The 19172-nt window shown below is 43.3% G+C and overlaps 1 protein-coding gene across 3 annotated transcripts in view; it reads right to left on the reverse strand.

The window, feature by feature from the left end:
* Positions 1-16819, reverse strand: part of LOC149353283 (serine/threonine-protein phosphatase 1 regulatory subunit 10-like) — a 62339-nt gene extending 45520 nt beyond the window's left edge. The window contains exons 1-3 of one of the 3 annotated variants that reach the window (XM_089582454.1): positions 16680-16819; positions 16330-16553; positions 15738-15807 (exon numbers count right to left, since the gene is read on the reverse strand). In XM_089582454.1, the coding sequence (XP_089438580.1) occupies positions 15738-15740 (3 nt within the window). In that variant the 5' untranslated portion in view covers positions 15741-15807; positions 16330-16553; positions 16680-16819. Of the gene's footprint in view, positions 1-15737; positions 15808-15878; positions 16272-16329; positions 16554-16599 lie in introns of those variants that run through there. The other 2 variants (XM_089582455.1, XM_089582456.1) reach the window with 2 other exon arrangements.
* Between the last annotated feature and the right edge of the window lie 2353 nt (positions 16820-19172).

Here is a 19172-nt window from a genome sequence, read left to right on the forward strand (position 1 = left end):
AACTAACAACTTCCCTTTCTTGAGGTCGGATTATAATACTTAGATGAAAAAATAATTGATTTCAGTCAAAACGAAAAACGGCGCCTGAAAGGGTAAAGGATGCATAGTGCCAGGTGCACACCACTGTCCACTCTGCAATCTGGTGACACCCAGGTTGGTGACACTCAAATACTGCGTGTGCTGGTCAGCCGCTGCCTATCATGAGCCTTCCCTTTTCTATGCGATTCTGTCATAGTGGCCCTGCAAGTCCTTCATGATATCCCCAATAATTCATTTTTTAATATTGGCAAATGTCCTCATCATGGACTTAGCACGAATCCTTTATGGATATAAATGAAAAACAGTGCGCTATGTTGTCAACAGTGCCAGAGAATCTTAAGGAACAGAACTTGCATTTAACCAAGTGTGTCAACGACTCTCTGGCCTGTTAATGCACCATACTTATGCCTCAAAAATGTGGATATCTCAGTTCAGGAGTGTCGGCAAAGAAAGCACGTATCATGACATCTGAACGCGTGCCAACAATTGCTGTTCTGAAACTGGATTAGCTGAAGCATTCTTTAAAATTTCAGTCATGTAAGCATTGTGCATCAGAAAAAACAAGCAGTCTCAAATACAAAGGAACTGCAAAGGTGCCAGAGTGGCCAGGTATTTTGAATGTATATGTTGATTGGTACTAAACCCAGTGACAGCATTAAATTAGCCAGATGTTTCCTAGACAAGATACCATGGTCCATTTAGATTTACTTTGCTAAAATTACCCTTTGAGGCAATCACTACAGGATTCCTCATATTTACAATGACATGGACAAAGTGCTACGGCTGAATGGTAACCAACACAGGGCACCTAACCTTGAATTAAGTTTCTTTACATTAAGTTTATTACTACGTTCAAACTGGCACTAAAGTTAGCACTACAGAAGTAAATAAATACTTTCAGCACATATGTTAAGTTGAAGAAGTTCAAGGAGGAAGCTAAAAACAGGTTTATGCATCTAGAAAAATATCTGCATTACAACTTGGAAAACCATGGGCAAAGCATATCAGGAAACCTATGACAAAACTTTCGGCACAATGAAATACAAATATGTCTCCAATATGAAATTAGCAAGGATAGAACACAAAATATGTGAATTTTCAATTAATGCAGTTTCAGTCTGCAGAAGTGGTCACAGCATAAGATGGCCACAAACAAGAAAGAAGCTAAAACACATGCTCTCTTACAATGAACACACTGCTAATGGCTCACCCAACATGCCAAGTGTCAAAAAAGCCTAGATTTCCACAGGCACTATGCAGCATGTCCTTTAACAGAGAGGACTATATGGACTGGCAGAATATGAAACAGATCAATGCGGCATTTCTTTTTGGGTGATGTAGCAAGCACAATTAAGTTAAAGGGGCTCTGAAAGGGACTCTCAATGTTGCGGTATGCCTACGACGTTAAAGGACGCCGCTTAACAAATATCCTGCAGCAAGAATTTTTTTAATGTGTTTTGTGGAAGCTGAGTTATCTGTAGGTAAAATTTGAATTCCCGCACATTAGTGCCTTCCTCTCTCCCCTCGTCGCTCTTGCACACTGAAATGTCGGCACTCCCCTGGGGGGCGGAGCTTCCAGCCGCGGCCATGGTAGCTGCCTGACGTCAGAAATGGTTGGCACGGCGAACCAATGATAGCCCTCCGTCGCTGACGTAACAAGCGCTCCATGACGCGTTGCGCACGGATTTGGGTGAAAGCCGGCGCCGGGGGTCGCCCCGAGGCGTAGAAGCGCGAATTTTAAAAAATATATTGTAAATGATCAGCTCGCGCCTGAAGTCTTGCACATAGCATGAACGTTCAGTGGTCTTTACTCTACTTAATTCAAGCGCATTACTGTCAACCTCGAAACCCTTTTCAGAGACCCTTTAACTGTCCCAAGCTCAATACTGATTGCGTACTTTAGCGAGCCACATGGCGCTGTTCACTCAGTACTGCTTTACTCACTCTGTACTGCATGTTATAGAATGTTGCCAGATTCAAGGGATCCCAAAATTGCTCTAACCTAACCTTTACACGATGCCTGAAAAACAAAATTCCACACATGCAAGTTACGATTCTGAACTAAATATCAGGAAACAATCTAGTGGAATGAGATGCGGCTGACAGAAATCTTTTGATCAGGACAGAATGCTGGTACTTAAAATAAATGTGCATGTTGTGCAGTTAATGTACCCCCCTGGGAATGCGAAGTATAGATATGTTTTGGCTCATAACTCTCATTCATGGCAGTGAACTACGCACTTTATGTTCCCCGTAAAATGCACCTTTGCTGAACAACCAGGCCATGCCGTCCCAAACACTGCGAAAAGCAAATGCAGCAGTCATGATATTGAACCAAAATTCACGGAACATCAGAGAAATGAAGAGACGCACTGTGTCCGGACCTTGTAAAGTGTGTTTTCTACAACACTAGTGCCATGCTGCTGCAATCACATTCCAATGCACAGGCCACTTGTTTTTTACCACCTCAAATTCCATGGAATCTGCTTGCTGACCACACGCAGAGTAATAAAAAACACCCCTGTTTTTTATTACTATGATTAACCTAAGACTATGGTACACTGTGGCATGAAGCACACAGACCTTAGATTTTACACATAACCTGACTGGGTCTGACAAGACCCAGTCAGGAGGTTTAGCACCTCCTTTTGTCTTGCCTCGTGGGCAATACCTGTATGTTGCCCGAAGGAGAAATAAACAAAAAAAAAGGTACATTACTTTCACACATGCTCACACAATTTTGTCCAGATGCTTTCCTTCCTTTTTTTTTTGGTAGTGACTTTTGGTACACACAATGTGTCTGCGAGAAGACCAAGCAATTTTCAAAAATAGGCCATGAGATAAAATGATTCCTCTATGATCATAGCGACAGCACTGGTAAACGTCATAAAACTTGTAAATTACTATAACAGACTAAAATCTGCTAATTAACTTTCGAACTTTGGCAGCCAGCCACTTGGCTGCAATTGAGAGAACTGTAGAGGGCCATCACTGCTGCCAACATTAATTACTAGATGTAAAAAAAAAAAATGTAATTGCCCTTGGCACTGCGACGCTAAGAATTTAGGCTGTCTAGACTAATCGAAGAACACACAGCTGCTGTGGAGGCCGCGTAGTCATGCCCACAGAGTGATGCAGCTCACAGTGGACACCAAACTCCTTTCACTCTTACCCTCAAGCTCGGGCGGCGGGATGCAAAGCATCATTGGAGAGAGGTGGGCATGGCTATGCTCGCTTTGCGGCCAGCATGCTCCCCCTTCGAAGCATCTGGACAGCCAGAATTCCTCGCCCCATTGTGTCAAGGGAAATTATATTTCTGAACATTAATAACTGATATTAGATGCCTTGACAGTACGCTACAATTCTCGAATTTCAACCAAGTACCCAAGTGTCAAAGTTTAAAAGTTAATTAGCACAACTTCCGTTAATGAACACAAATGAATCTCCATGTTTTATGACATCAGCCAATGCCGTCGATATGATCGCAAAAGGATAATTTTATCTCAAAAACCTATTTTTGAAAATTACTTCCTCTTTACACTGGAGGTGCCTATCGTCACCTGTCACTCCACTGCATTCAGCCCGTACAGGTGCAGACAATGTACACAGCATGCTTCCAAACACAGAAATTGCTTCATAAAGGTTTTGAGCAGACCACATTCAAGTATCACTAGCCATAAGGATCCAAAATGCAATAACTGGTAAGCTGCAACGGCTAGCACTCGTAGAAAACCATCAGGGATTGAGATATTTGAACTATTCTGGATTGGGATATACTGACAGAATTTGTGGCACAAAGATATTTCATGCCCTCTTTTAAATTAAATACATATAGGGGTTCGATTGCACAGCTACAAGGCACTCCTAAGTTGGAAAAGAAATTCCACACAGTCATGCATCACACATTCAATATTCCCTGCTGAACAGTATTGCTGAACAGATGTACACCTCATCCAAACTTCAGAATGGACAGAACTACGACATATTGTGCACTGCAATAGCAACTGATAATATATGGTACTAGGTTAAAGCTAATTCTGTATACTAGCAAGCATTATAAAATTTTGCATCAATATTAGCTTCTAATAAAGCATTAAGTCTGCATGTAATGATATACAGGTGCATTTAAAGAACTTGGGTTTAGTTACTTCATGAAGTAGGCACTCACTACAACTTTCAGCATATACTTTGGTTTGCAAGCGCATGAAGTTTCCCCACAAACTCTACAGCTCGGTGGTATGTATAACCATCAAGATGCAAGATGGCCAGCCATTTACTGGAAGAAACCAATGTGCTCAATTTACCTGCTTTGTCATCCCTGGATTTTCAATCCCTGATGTGCTACGCACTGCCTCCAAATTAGCCAAAAGGTGAACCAATGCCATATTAGGCAATTCTACAAACTTATGGCTTCACTGTGGCTAAACGATGTCATATGCCACTAATATATGCCCATGACCAATAAATTATGCCTTAACCCTTAACAGACACGACTGGTATCAAGATGGTCATTTAGTACCCAAGCTGCTCCTGCGTGCCAGCAAACAAAAAAAAATTACCGACGATTACGTTACTTCCTAATGCGAAATTTGAGCGCAGCAAATAAGCTGTTCCACCTTTTCGATAGTGAGTCAACCCCAGCTGCGGAGTTGGTTTCAGGGACAACGCCGCCGATGCCGACACAAACAATATGATACCCTCGCTTCCGCAGCGCTAAGAACCAGGTCTAGACGTGGGAAGGTGGTCACGTATTCGTCGACGTGCCGGGGCCTACGTGAAATAAATAACCGGCGCGTCGGCAACTGAAGAGCACCCTATCCGCCACACAAGAACAGGGGGGGGGACCCTTTCCTCCTCTTTCTGCATGGCGGCGACGGTGTTCTATGCAGTCACGTTATCTTGACTCTCTAGCGGCGTCAGCGGCATCCAGCGGTATCAGTCGGTCGTTATCAGTCGGTCGCTGCTAGCGCTGGGGGGATGAAAGGGGGGCGGAGCTGGTTAAGAGGCCGACGACGACGCGAAACCCAGGAACGGACGCCAAAGAGCTGCGCTCTAAAAAAAAAAATGCTTTGGAGAAGCCTACTTGCCTTAAATCGGACCAAAAAACACGTGACAAGCTGGACTCACCCAAGACCGCTAGGGGGTTACGCGCTGTTTGATGCTTTGTTACATTTTTTTAAAACTACATCCAGAGGCAGTATTTGTGTGTTATTTAAGTTCTGAGCAAAAAAAAAACAGTTCAACAGAAAAAAATGTGATCACAATGACTTCTTAGCCAAAATTATGAGCAATCCCTGGCACAAATGTCTGCATAACAACAGAGCTCTAATGAGGCACCCAGAATCAACAGAAAAGTGCCACATACACAGAGCTCTAAAGAGGCACCCAGAATCAACATGTCAAACCCTCAATGTCAAATGAGATATGTTGAACTTGTACACAGACCATGTCACATGTGTGCTTCATTAAGAAAAATTTAGTTCAGTTACTTTAGGTTCACCCAGTTTAGTTCAAAATATGACGGCTACCTACACAATGAATGTTGAATTAAACAATTACATATAAGTCTAGTATACAAAAGGTTACCAGGTGTGGCCTATCTTTGGAACCCCTTGGCACAAAAATTTTAACAAAGTTACTTCTCAGACCAATACAAGGGGCTAACTAATAAAATGGAACTATTCAAACCATTTTCCAATCCAATCATTCTTTGCCATAGCCACTAAGCATTATTCCTTAAAACATCAATCAGCATTCCTCACCCTTTCTAAAGTTCACGGTATGCCTAGAAACTCAAAACCTGAGCCAACTGCTGCGACACCAGAAGCCTCTACTCTCTCAGTAGTTCCTGGCAGCACTACAAACGCTGCAATGAGTGCAGAGGACACTGGTCTTATATCTATTTTCCTTATTTTTAGTCTAATCCTAATTAAAACGTACCTTCTTGCTCAGTTTTTCTATGACATTCTGAAGTATGCATTTGGTTTTTTCTAAAAATTATCTCCCAATATAATCAGTCACCGATAGAACCTGTTTTTTGCGTGTTCCTTCTCTATGTGTTTGTGCTTCTTCGCTGCAATATGAATCAAAAATAGATGGCTACATAGTCTAACGATTAAAGAGTTAATTATCAAGGCCGTTTTCTATTTTACCTTTATTAGGAATCTTACAACACCTGAAATAGCAACATTCAAAGTGTAAATATCATGCAGCGATAAACTTTGCAAAATCAAATTTGCAAAAATTGAACAATTGCGCTTTTATTATTCCAAACATTGCGCTTCCAGCTTAGGAAACGAAATGACATCTATACCTGCCCTAGATGCCAAAATATAGACTTACTACGACAGCCAGGTTTAAAAAATATTTATGCCGTTAAATCACCTGCCCCTGTGCAAATTCGGTCCACACCATCTAAATTTAATATTATGGTCAAATAGAAGGTGGCAGAGTGTCACTCTTACAAAAAAAAATTTTGGGGCCACTTTTTGGCAAAGACCAGTGTCCCCCCCCCTTAACGTACGCTCGCATTACATACACCGTTTTCAAAGGTTGGCATGTGCGACTCTTACTCATGCTAAAATAATGTTTCCAACATGGCAGCCCACCACAAAGCAGGAACGCTTGCTTCAGAATGAATTCATTGTCATTATAGGAGACACTTTTCAGAGTACAAGCTACGCACACCACGTCACCCCAGTCGCCAGTGTCGTCTTGTTAGTTTTTACTTTTACTTATGAGCAGCCAGTGCCATCTGTCACAAAGGTTTCTGAATTGTCAGTGAGGTGCAAACGAAGGAGTGCGGAAGGTAGAGAAGCCGGAGAGACGCGAGCCACGTGATCAGCGCGAGATGTTGACACGAGTAGGCAGGAACGAAGGTTGCATGTCCTGAAAACCAGATATGGCTGTACTTTTCTCTGCTGCATCTAAAAATAAGCAGGCCTGATACTCTGTACCTTGTACAAAGAAATATTTTGAGCATTGAGGACCAATTTGCATTGAGAGCTTTGTATTTTTAATGAGTGGAAAATTTAAATGCGTCAAATTTCCCAGTGCTTGCTTTCTCCATGTGCGCTCATTTCTGTCTGTCCGTCCATTTACTCACTTCTCAATCTACCAACGGCCTGCAGCTATGTGCGCTTAATCTGCCCACAGGACAGCCAGCGCCATGAAGTGGGCATATGTACCGCAAAAGCCTAGTGTCATCCAAAGACACTCAGAAAGTAGAGAAGCACCCTTGTATTTACAAGCACAGTCCCTAGCATCGCAGAATACAGGAGTCATTAATGAGAGCGGCACAAATTGAGTGCAGGCATGCATTCAAGGCACAGCACAGATAAGCCAGCAAGCTTTAAGAGATACGTTTTCCCTGCCTGTGTAAGACATGGACGGGAAGTAAACGCTTCAGTTATCCTTCACAAATATGCATGCGCCTAATAACGTGACACTGCACAGCAAAGAGCGAAAGCGCAGTATATATTGTAATGAAGAGCACGTGGCAATATGTAGCGAAGCGTTCCCCAAAGCGTTGCAACCACAATGCAGAAGTAGCGGTACGAATAAAGAGCTTAGAACTGGATGAAGACACGATCTGTTGCAAGCTCACTGTGTAATTCTGACATATGTTAAAACACACCATTCCAAACAAGATTTTTCAGCCCGTTTAATGGTCATAAAATGGGGCACTGGGCTTTCATTTTGTCTGATCTCACCTAGAGCATAATCTACTAGTGATAAATTTGCTTTATTTTTATTTTGAGTGAAGATTCTGTTCCCTAGAGATGTCTGTTTATTGACAGAAATGGTTCCTGTTCTAAAATCTAGATGGCACGACAAGGCTGAAGTTATCACTAAGCCATACTGAACTAAAAGTGCAGGTGTAATAAAGAGTTACGTCCCGCAAAATGCTTGTGTTTCGCATATGCAAGCATTAATACATAGATAGCATCTGTTTACACTCTTCTGCAACCAAGCCGCAGCGGCGGCTCGGTGGTTATGGCGCTCGACTACTGACCCTACTGACCCAAAAGACGCGGGTTTGATCCAGGGCACGGTGGTCGAATTTCGATGGAGGTGAAATTCTAGAGGCCCGTGTACTGTGCGATGTCAGTGCACGTTAAAGAACCCCAGGTGGCCGAAATTTCCGGAGTCCTTCACTACGGCGTCCCTCATAGCCTGAGTCGCTTTGGGACGTTAAATCTCAATAAACCATAAACATCTTCTGCAGCCGTATCTCCATACACAACGAGCAGACAAGCAGACGAGGAGGCATGGTGGAACATGTTTTACACACTATCCTGATTGGCCAAGGAGGTCTTTAGCTTCCATAGTGCTGCAAGGAACTTGTGAGTATAGCTCCTGCCTCTACGAGAACTTGGACGACACTTTAAATTAAAGTGTCATAAATTTAAGTTAAAGCTGTCATAAAACATTTTTACACACACAAATCTTTGAGAGGCTGCCTATCTCTCAACCAAAGAGCTGATGTGCACTGCCACAGAATGCAGGTTGCCACCTGCTTTTTCGCGACATGGACGGATGGCCACCAGCATTTCTCTAATGCCATTGCATTAAAGCCAAGTACACACAGTGTTCACACAGTTTAACAAGAGCATCCAGAAGGTGCTACTCTTAGGAAAACGACATTGCCTGCAAGACATCTCAGAAGGAACCGAAGTAACTATATTAGTTATACTGTGGCCTTCAGAGAAAAAAAACCCGGATTTTGGACACTATCATTACATGCTTCAAGCTCGAAGTGCAACACCAAGCACTGGTGTGCTAAATGAAGGACTTCTCAAGAGGCAGCTGCACATGACCATGCAATTATGTCCACTAGTCATCATAATGTGTGTTGCAAGAAAACAACAGGAACACCTAAAAAGGGGCTTGCTGCGTAGACTGGGTACGTCATTTGCTTGCACAGAGTGGAACATTGCAAACAGCAGTGACTGTAATATGCAGCATTTGATTCTATTCCAGAAATGTTTATCTTGGGCTGATGTCACAATGCAGTGACAGTATTCGGCGGCAAATGCAAGGCGGCAAACTTCAACAGCTGCCCAATTTGTAGTTCATTCCCACATTATTAATATAAACCCTAAAAGAATGCTCTTTTGTGCAGTCTGCACAAAACCAGTGCCAAATGTAAAGGCCTGCAAATGTTACTGGGGGTGCTATTTCGCCACTGCTGGAGCATCACTGAGAAAACGAAGGTACGAGAAAAATTTTCAGAACCCTCTTCCACCCTAAGGAGTACAAGCAGAAATTGCCTCCGAAATTCTTATTTCAATACGAAAAAAAAAAATGCCTCAATGAAAACCACAGCTTTAGCATGGATTGTCATCTACACAACACCAGCATGTGAGCTTCTGCTGCATGTATGGAAACTGCTGTGCTAAGCCGCGCACCAGCCAATGTTGCCTCTGAGTAAACAAAATGCCGTATTTGCATTTACTTGTAGTTAGAATTCTATAAGGGCAAGGTTTGTTTTCATGCATCAATTTCCATAATTTCATCTGTGCTACCCTCACCAATGCACACAGAACTCTTGGCAGTTCATTAAGTGTTACAGGAAAGGTCAACTGAAACAATTTTTAACCCTATTCAAGGACTATTTTCTAGCAGTATATCAGGTACTAAAAACAAGATGGCATTTGTAATGGGAGTAAGTGCGTCTGTAATCTGTTACAAAAATCAATTTTTCAGACAGACCTCATAAAGGGCACCAGAAGTGACATACAGAGAGCACTTGCAACCACTTTGCACTGTAGCTGTGGCAGATCAGTGGCTTGCTGCTGCCCGTAGCAAATGCAGCAAGTGGACACACGTTTCAAGCTATACTACAAGCAGGACCCTTCATTTTTCGGTAAAACCTGATCTTACCTGATTCTTCCACCCCGAACATGCTTCTTAATAATCAGAAAAAACCCAATTTCTCCTTATAAAATGGGCCTTCCCAACATCATTTTCCAGTTCACAAAGCTGAAGTCACCGCAAGAAAATATACGGACATCTAGCACTTATTCCAGAGTGGTGCCTCCAATCAGCCAAGGATCCTAAACTACTTAACACTTGTTTACTAGAGGCACATGAATTTGAGGATAAGATTGAAAAGGGCAATTTAGAAGTGAAAGGTTAAAACAGAGTCACTATATGAAGCACTACCCATGCTAACGGCATCACGATCTAAGAACCTTGCGCATTTAAAATTGTCTATGATGTTGAATGTTTTTGTACCATACAAATAAAGGCAGGCCAGTCTTGCTCAGAGGCGGAAGTGCTCGTAGGAGATTGGTAACATATGCGACGAGATATAACAGGTCAGAAAAATAATCTTAATTGGTAAACAACTTTTCAGTGGAACCTGCAATTTCCATGTTGTTCATGAAGTAATGAGCAAACAATAGGGCGTTTTATGTCTAGCAGAAAGATAGTGTTATAGTAAATTATCTTGTACTACAAAAAATTACCCTAAATAACCTTAAATTTGAAAATTTTTTACGAATAACCCAATTTACATTCATACTTGAGCATGAAAAATATTGCCAGATTTTTACCCCCCGAATTGTGGAAAAAATAAAACTCAAACGCAAAGGGCCCCACCTATAAGCAAAGCGAATGCCATTCACATGAATTCAGAGCACCGTTTTCAAAGAGGGACAACTTTTCGTTTCATCTCACCTGCTTTTGTCTTTGTCGCTGATGAAAGACTGCACTGCTAATACAGTTGTAATGACTGTTTTTAGTCTACAATAGTCAGATGATGCAAACTTGTAATTTATCCTGATTGAACAGAGCAGGGACCTCTCCCATGTTGCCCCCAGGTGAAAGTCTAACTATGCCACAATACCCAACTAGGGATTGCCAAGTCATACTTTAGCCTACAGACTATACACATTACGAAGTCCATGACCAGTTCGTGCTCAAGGGTCTGGCTTCAAGGCCAACTCTCCTGTTCTCATAGGATCATCACATCTCATGAGTTGCCCAACTGCAAGACACGCCATCATGTACAGTCTTTGCCAAAAGTAACCAGGCTGCATGGTTTGAGCCCTTACGGCTTCCCTTAAGATCAAAGAGTTATTTGCCTGTAAGGACAGTTCTTCTTACCATGCAGATATTTAGAGCTTGAGGGCAGGCCTAATAACTTTAATATATGACTGAGAAACAAACCGTGCAGCCTGGTTACTTTCTACAAAGGCTGTACTTGCATTGCTGCTATAGAGTTAATTTTTAAGCACTTCTATAACCGTTTTCTACAGAGCCCAGAACTTTGTCACAATTAGCTTCATGACATTGTGAAGCACAATATCAGCTACTCTAGCCAAAGTACAATATTATTTCAGTTGACCTTTAAGCAGCTGCCAAACCAAATATATTTTTGTCTAGTGTCGGACAACTAACCAGGAGTCCACTTTTCCATGTGATTAGAAGCGGACTACTATAAGCTAGTAATGATATAATTTGAATAACCTAGCTATGTTTTATACATTTAGGCTGCTCAAATCATTCGTGTTAAAACATGCCCTACTGCCTCCTTTTACCAGGACGAAGCACTTATGTCAAATGAGGGTTTTCAAATCACAATGAACACACCCTGGAAATATCTTCAGTACGTCACTCCCAGCATCCCATACTTTACACAAGAAATTGGAACACTTCCATGAGCAAATGGCTATGCTGCAAGCAAAAATTTGCAGCAGAGCATAGCATATGGTGCGAACTGCTAACAAGTAGTATTTTTTTACTGTTTCAGTCTTGTTTCCAACTTGCAGCTGAACATCATTCAAAAGACAGCTTTACACTCAGTTCTGTTCTCAGTAATGGGAAACAGTTTCAGAAAATCTGATGGCTACTGCACGGAGGTGACCAAATTTGTTCAATTTTGTTTCCAACAGTACAATGACCCATGGTGTGCAAATCTTGCACTTCAAGCAATAGCAAATGTGAACTTCTTCCGCACCAGCCTCCAGTTCTGTGCCACACGGCCCACTACCCACTCTTCTGCCAATGGCTCTTTCAACCATTGTACATCCAAAGTTACCCTACAACTGCCGTCGGTCAGATTAAGAAAAGTGCCAATGTCTTGACAGTGAGCCCTACAGCCATAAGCAATACGAGAGGGAAGGAAGGCTGGGCGCTCATTTGTTGATTCTTCCAAAATTATATGAGACAAGCACAGTTTTTTGTTTTCTCACCAATTTTCCTGTTGGTATATAACATCCGAAAGTCCTAAAATTCAGCGAAGAAATAATAAAAAAATTTACGCTTTTGTACGAAAAGTTTGCTCCCTCCCATGCTGCACACGACTTGTACCTCTTCATTCTAACGGTTACTGGCAAGGCAGGCACCATAACATCAGATAAAGCTTCAGAAGAAATAAGAAATGATGCCAGCGTTTCAAGCTGAAAGGGACTCAACTATTTTAAGCACTCTGTGCCACAGAAAACTTGCTAAGGTGCTCAATTCCACATTTTTTACAGAAACGCTATATAAAATTTTGGCCACAAATTTTCTATCAGTGGATGATCCGTTTGATTGCAATATGCCTCGTCCACAAAAAAATGACTGTTCTCAGTCACTTCACTCCCATTGGCTGAGGGGCGTGATGTCGCACACCACATGATCAGCAGAGGCTTGCGGCGGGCAAGGTGGCAGTCAGCAGCTGCACTTGGCCATGTGCGGATGTACGAAGTTCTCCATTTACATGTAGCCAGAGGCAGGGCCATTGCGTGCTGTGGAAAATCCCCGCAAGCAGAGAGGGCACCCATATGTGTGCATTGCCTTTATGTATTGAGGTACACTGGCAGTACAGGAAGTCACACGGAGGCACTATGCTATCACATTGCCACCAGAAATGATAACCAAGTGTACCACCAATTTTTTAAAAGTAATAGCTTTAAAGCTCCTGTTTAGCTGAAAAGGTGGCATGTGTGTTGTGTCAAGAAGCCCACATCATGCATGGATTGAAAATAACTGAAAAGAGGACTTGTAATGTGAATTAAAGATCAGCGCATGTCTCAAAAGACTTTATAATTTGTTTATGTAAACAAAAATTTCTCAAATATTAGTTGGGATTTATACACACGACTCTTGTATCACCAGGTACCGTCGGCTGCAAGCGGGATCTGAAATGTGTGACAGGGCGAAGCAGAACTGCACTGCTGCGCCACTGCCATCACGTAGCGTGGTGTCGAGGCTCAGTCACGGTACTGCCGCACCAGGTGTGTTGCGAGCCTCGATGCCACGCACTGTGACGGCAGATGGCGCAGCAGTGCAGTTCTGCTTCGCCCTGTCACACATTTCAGATCCCGCAGACTTTTGCAGCCGACAGTACAAGCAGGAGTTTTATATGTAGGCGGTGTGGTCTTTCACATAAAGTGGTACCTTACGAGTGTACACTTACGAGTATGTATGCAATCAAAGAAGCTCTAATTATAGACAGAGTAATTAAGAAAGCACAGAAGTGCCTGTGGGCACTTCATATCATATATGCTTGAAGTGGCATAGTGGTGCCAGCTTGCGGCGGCCGACGAAAACCCCTGCATCTGATGTACGCCATTGCCTTAACAGATAGCATGAGCATGTATAAAGTTTTCTCAGAGCCGAATCTGTGCCCGGGTGGAACACTCCTTAACAGCCAAGTGAGTGTATACAGAAGCAACATTATCTGCGTAGACTGCAGTGTGGAAGAGTTCAAAGATAAGAATGTGGAAACTTGTGATAAAAAACAAGTGACTGTGTGAAGAAAAACTGTCGAAGGGAGCCATTAACATTATCAACTCATACCCTTAAAGGCGGAGCTTAAGTGTCCCCTCAATTTTTTTATATATTCCAAAGTTGGAAACTGATTACCAAGTGTGACGGCGACTGTACACTGCACGTCTGCAAAAGTGGTTACCAGCCGCCAGACATCACAGGTAGGTTTAGCACCGAATTGCATCCATTTCAGTTCCAACAATTCAAAGATGTTATGGCACAGTGACAGACACCTCGGCAACAGAGGTCATTTTTGTTGAATCGTAGTTGTCACTTCAACCTGGCTTCAACCAAGAAATGCAAAACACTGCGCCACCATCTAGACAAAACCTGAAAGCACTTCATCAATGATGCAAAGGGAGCATTTTCTTCACCTGAAGGCTCACTGGAGAGAATGTAACCAACAGTAAAATGTGATGAACCCTACGGAAAGGAGAAAACTATGCGCCTAGAACAAAACGATATTTTACTGAAACGTGGGCACATGGTGGGATAGTGATAATGACAAGGTTTTGTCGCAAGATGGCACTTCAGTTTGTTTTATGTGATTTATTTTCAATACCAAATTGAAAGAATAAATCCTTGTTTCTTCGACACTGCAGTTCTTGCACTATAAGGCAACCTTTCATTTCCTCCATAATGTCACATCAAGTTTTTTTCAGCTATCGGTCCCTTTACAAGTTTTCATGCAAGAGTGTACATTTATCATGACAGAGTTCAATGCTACGTGGTGCCTCACATCACTTGTGGCATGCCATGCAAGACCAACAGAAGGGCTGAAATACTGAACCCCACACAAGCCTACAGCTTTGCGATAACCAGTATGCGAAATGCTGTCCAACCAAGAAGTCCGCCTCAGTTCAACACATCCGAGAGTGCAAGCTAAGCAAGAACACATAACAAACTACCATTTATAGGGCATAAAACCCTTGATAAATATAAATGAAAGTTTCAAACGTCAAGTACTGCCCCATATACACAAAAGCCCCTGGATTTTATTTATAGCTCGCGAGGTTTAATATTTCAAAGCTACAGTGGAGGGGTTTGAACCATCTGGAGTTAACATGCACCGACATCGCACAGCATAGAATGCTGTCGCCGCGGCCGGAATTCGATTCCAAGACCTTGGGCTCAGTAGCCAAACGCTGTAACTAAGACACCACGGCGATTGGGTTATATATACAGTAGCCTTTGCACAACACCTTCAAAGCGTGGTTAGTACGATTCGGCTATGAAACAGCCGGGAAAAAAATGTAGGGCATAAACAATGCTCAATAGTCACATGAGAAAAGCCAGTAAATGGTGCAACCTGTGTGCAGTCACACCAATTAACAATGACCATGGGCATACTTCGTGCTCAAAGTCACATGAAGCAACCTCTGGACAGCATACTGCTTTGAATAAAGGAAGCATTTTCGATTGCTTAGGAATGTGTAGCACAAATCGAACAGGCTTGCTCGAGCAGTCGTAACAAAGGCCCACAGTGATCGACAGCAAATAAAGTAAAAATGCGACAAGGCAGCATGAAAGCAAGCAATCCGACACCCAGACTTCTACACCCACACCACGCTAACTACTGCCGGCGGGTCACGAATGGAGCACTAAGCCTCGCCGCACTTCTTTCGCCGCTTGTTCTTGGCCTACGATTAACACGCCGCCTGAACCAAGCTTTCGGCTTCATGAGCCAAAAACTGAGGCACTATTAAGGAATAAGTTCCCAGCTTTGAGAGATCATGTGGGAGATACGAAATGTGATCACAGACTATCGAACGACGACACCAACCACTATTGCACTGAAGGTGAAAGAACCTTAGAAGGCCGCACAAGAGGGGCGCTGACGTTGGTTAAAGAGCGGTAGGAACCTTGGTTAAAGAGCGGTAGGAACCTGCGTTAGGACAGATGCCGCGACAAGAACAGAAGCGTAGTGAATCACTCACCATCGCAGATTTGGCTCGGGAAACGCGAATACTCGTCTATCACCTGGTGTTCTGCAACATTGTCCGCATACTGGAAGAAACAGCCGGAAGCGAAAAGTTAACATGCACTCTGCAGCGCGACATTAACGTAATTTAAATTACATCGCCTCTGCCGAAGCGAGTCAGCTTCTACTCTCATAACAGCTTCAGTAAGACTCCACCCATGCGAAAACGTCGTGACCGCTACTACTCGGCCATGACGTAGCGCGCGATCGCGCCATCTTAGGCATAAGAGGGACCCCATCTCGACAGCAGCCATCTTTGCTTCTCGAGACCGCACGAAATAGCCTGTTTACAAGCCGAATTAAGGCACGAAACTGAAATGACTGCGGCGCCTTCACTGGTACTAATTACGTGGCTATAATTGACCTACCGGCTTCGACTACGTATGCCAGTACCGCAGGCTCCTGCTTCGTAGCTTCTACGCCGCGCGGGAATTACGTATTGCATGCAGTTAACACGCGTTAATTCGCGTTACACAGCAACAATTAACTATTGACAGATGCCAAAATTTTTTGTTATTACGAAACAAAGGAAATAAAACGATGCGTACCTTTTATATTTATGGTATATTTATGAACACGCAATCTGTTTAATGCTGGCGTTGCCTTTATAGAACCCGCGAACAGGAATAAGACCGTGTTTAGTTCTGAAGAGCCCGGGTATCCAAGTCGTTCAAAGGAACAGTATTTTTTTTTCTTTTCGTAGAAATTCCGCAAGCTCTTGCTGGGTCACTTCCCGAAGTCCTCAAGTCTTTCAGGCAACGGCGCAATCACTCTGAAAAACAAAACACACACGGGATCGTAAGGAAAGGCGAATTTACCAGCAAAGGTCAATACTTCAGAGGCAAAGGAGAGAACAGCTCATTTTCTGGAAGTCGTACAGCAAGCATCCGACACCTACCTCCGCGATCGCAAGAATGGAATGTTGCGCGTGACTAGTGCAGACCACGCGAGGTCACTCTCGGGATAGCCAGTGCAAGCCAGTCCAAGCCACTTCGTTGTCGTTTCGAGAGGCACCAGTACCACCAGCTTGGAGGAAGGAGCCAGCGCTCTTTAAATCACACCAGCTGCGAAACCTTACGGCGGTATTATTGGGCCAAAATTCGCAGGTTAACTGACTATCTCGACATCTGTGGAGAGCGAAACAAACTGTGTTGAAGTCGCACGCTCTGACATCGTTGATAACTGCCTGGTAAGGAAATCAGTGAAACAGATGCAAGAATAAAAATTTATAGATAAACAGTCCAAGAGATAAATTAAAGGCTGAGACAAGCTGTACATTTTATCACTTCTGAAATTAGTTACAACAAATGCGACAGTTTCTAATTGCTGCTCCCAGCTGACGCCTTCATCCGGGAAGGTCCCAGACGCCATAGAGCTATTATACCAACTCACTCACTCATAAAACCGACGCACTCATAAAACCTAAGGCTAAAATTGAAAACTTTCAGCAAACAATTTTTAAAACTAACAAACTAATGCGCCGCACATAGCTACATAATTAGCTGTTATCAAGATTAAAAACACGCGTAAACAAGAATTTGCCGTGTTATTTAACGCCTCAAGTGACTGGTCTGCGCCAAATCTTGAGATTTTGATGAATATAGCGTGTTGCGTAAATCAGAGAAAATCGGGAAAAAATTCTCTCGGCCTAACCGCACGTGTGTTCGGGCTCAGATTGCGCACAGAGGCTGTATTTGATGATCAGTTTTGTTTTACACTATACTGACTGTTGCGTAAATCAGAGAAAATCGTAAAAAAATTCTCTCGGCCTAACCGCACGTTTGTTCGGGCTAAAATTTCGCACAGAGGTTGCATTTGGTGGTCAGTTTTGTTTTATACAACATTTAGGTGGGGTACTTGCCTGATTCGGTCAGAATTATTTGGAAATCCCCATCGCATGCGGTGACAGAAAACGAAAGACTTCGCAGCAGTGGTACTCGTGGCGCCACCTCGCACCCACCGAAGAAACGAGCCCTCTACAAGGGAGGGCGGGGGTGGAGTTGGACTCGCATAGCCAAGTTAGCCAAGTCACGGCCATGGCCTTCTCTTGATCGCTGTACGACCGCATTTTCGGTGATGTCTTGCGCTGCTTCGAGGCAGAGAGCAGCAAGCAAAGATAATTTGCTCACCAACTTAGCACAGCTGGGTTTCTCCGGTCGGTGCGAGATGGCGCCACGAGTACCATTCGCGCCGAGGGTGGCGCCATGGTCGAAACGATTGCAGCGATCCTGGTATCGGCGGTAAACGCGGCTGCAGTTAAGCCCAATAAAAGTGAAATTTTTCGACCACTATCAATAATAAAAACATGCTTATGAACTAAATTATAAACAGCCATAGGTATTAAAAATAAGATATCAAAAAAATTAGTTGCGAAGATGACGACGCAGGTAACGCGGCAGCAGACGACAAGCAGACGACGCCCGGTCAGCCGCGCAAGCGAAAACGGCGACGTCGGCGACATTCACACTGCAGCAGCGTCATTGGCGTCATGTCGAGTCGCACAGTGAGCTTTTCTCTGAGTCTTTATACTAAGAACTAGCACTGCAGCATATTATGTCCCTAGCCCAACGCACTGTGATTTCTTTTACACGAGTCAAAGGTTGAAAATTTTCGCTGCCTTTCTCTGCGTGTGTTTATTCATAGCCACAGACTGATGCGTTTCAATACATGTCAGATGTTTTACTTCCCTGCTATTTACCTAAATCTCTTACAAAGTCTTGTACAAACCTATATTCAGTCATGTAGCACTTTATTATGTATACTGTACCTACCTTGATACCCTTTTTTTATCCCCTATATATTCTCTGTGCGCTCGTCTTCTAGGTTTACATAATGGCGTTTTTTTTATTTTGATTTTTAGGATGCCTGTTACTGATACTGCAATGTCACTGATGCCTAAAATCACTTTTTGAACATCGATTGTCACTGCTGATGTTCAGTTTTCTCTGATTTACGCAACACGCAGTATTTAGGTGGGGTACTTGTCTGATTCGGTCAGAATTGTTTAGAAATCTCCATCGTCTGCGGCGACGACGAAAACCGAAAGACTTCGCAGCAATGGTACCTGTGGCGCCATCTCGCACCCACCGGAGAATACCAGCTGTGCTAAGTTGGTAAGCAAATTATCTTTGCCATAGAGTTAATATAACCAACTCTTTGCTTGGTGCTCTCCGCTGATCTCCACTAGGGGGCTGGATGGCGCATCGGGCGCCCGAAAGTGAAGCTATAAGTCAGCCTTTTCAGTTTTGGACCGGTTTCACTGGTGTGGAGTAGAGTTACTGTAAATGCTACCAAAGGTTGCTACCTTTGGTAGCATATACAGTAACTCTAGTGTGAAGTGCTCCCCCGCCGCCTTTGTTCGGTCATTCGAGAGGCCCCGCAGCCTTTCTTC

This window comes from Amblyomma mixtum, chromosome 3 (assembly GCF_055824585.1).
Source record: "Amblyomma mixtum isolate Tamu chromosome 3, ASM5582458v1, whole genome shotgun sequence".
NCBI lineage: Eukaryota > Metazoa > Arthropoda > Arachnida > Ixodida > Ixodidae > Amblyomma > Amblyomma mixtum.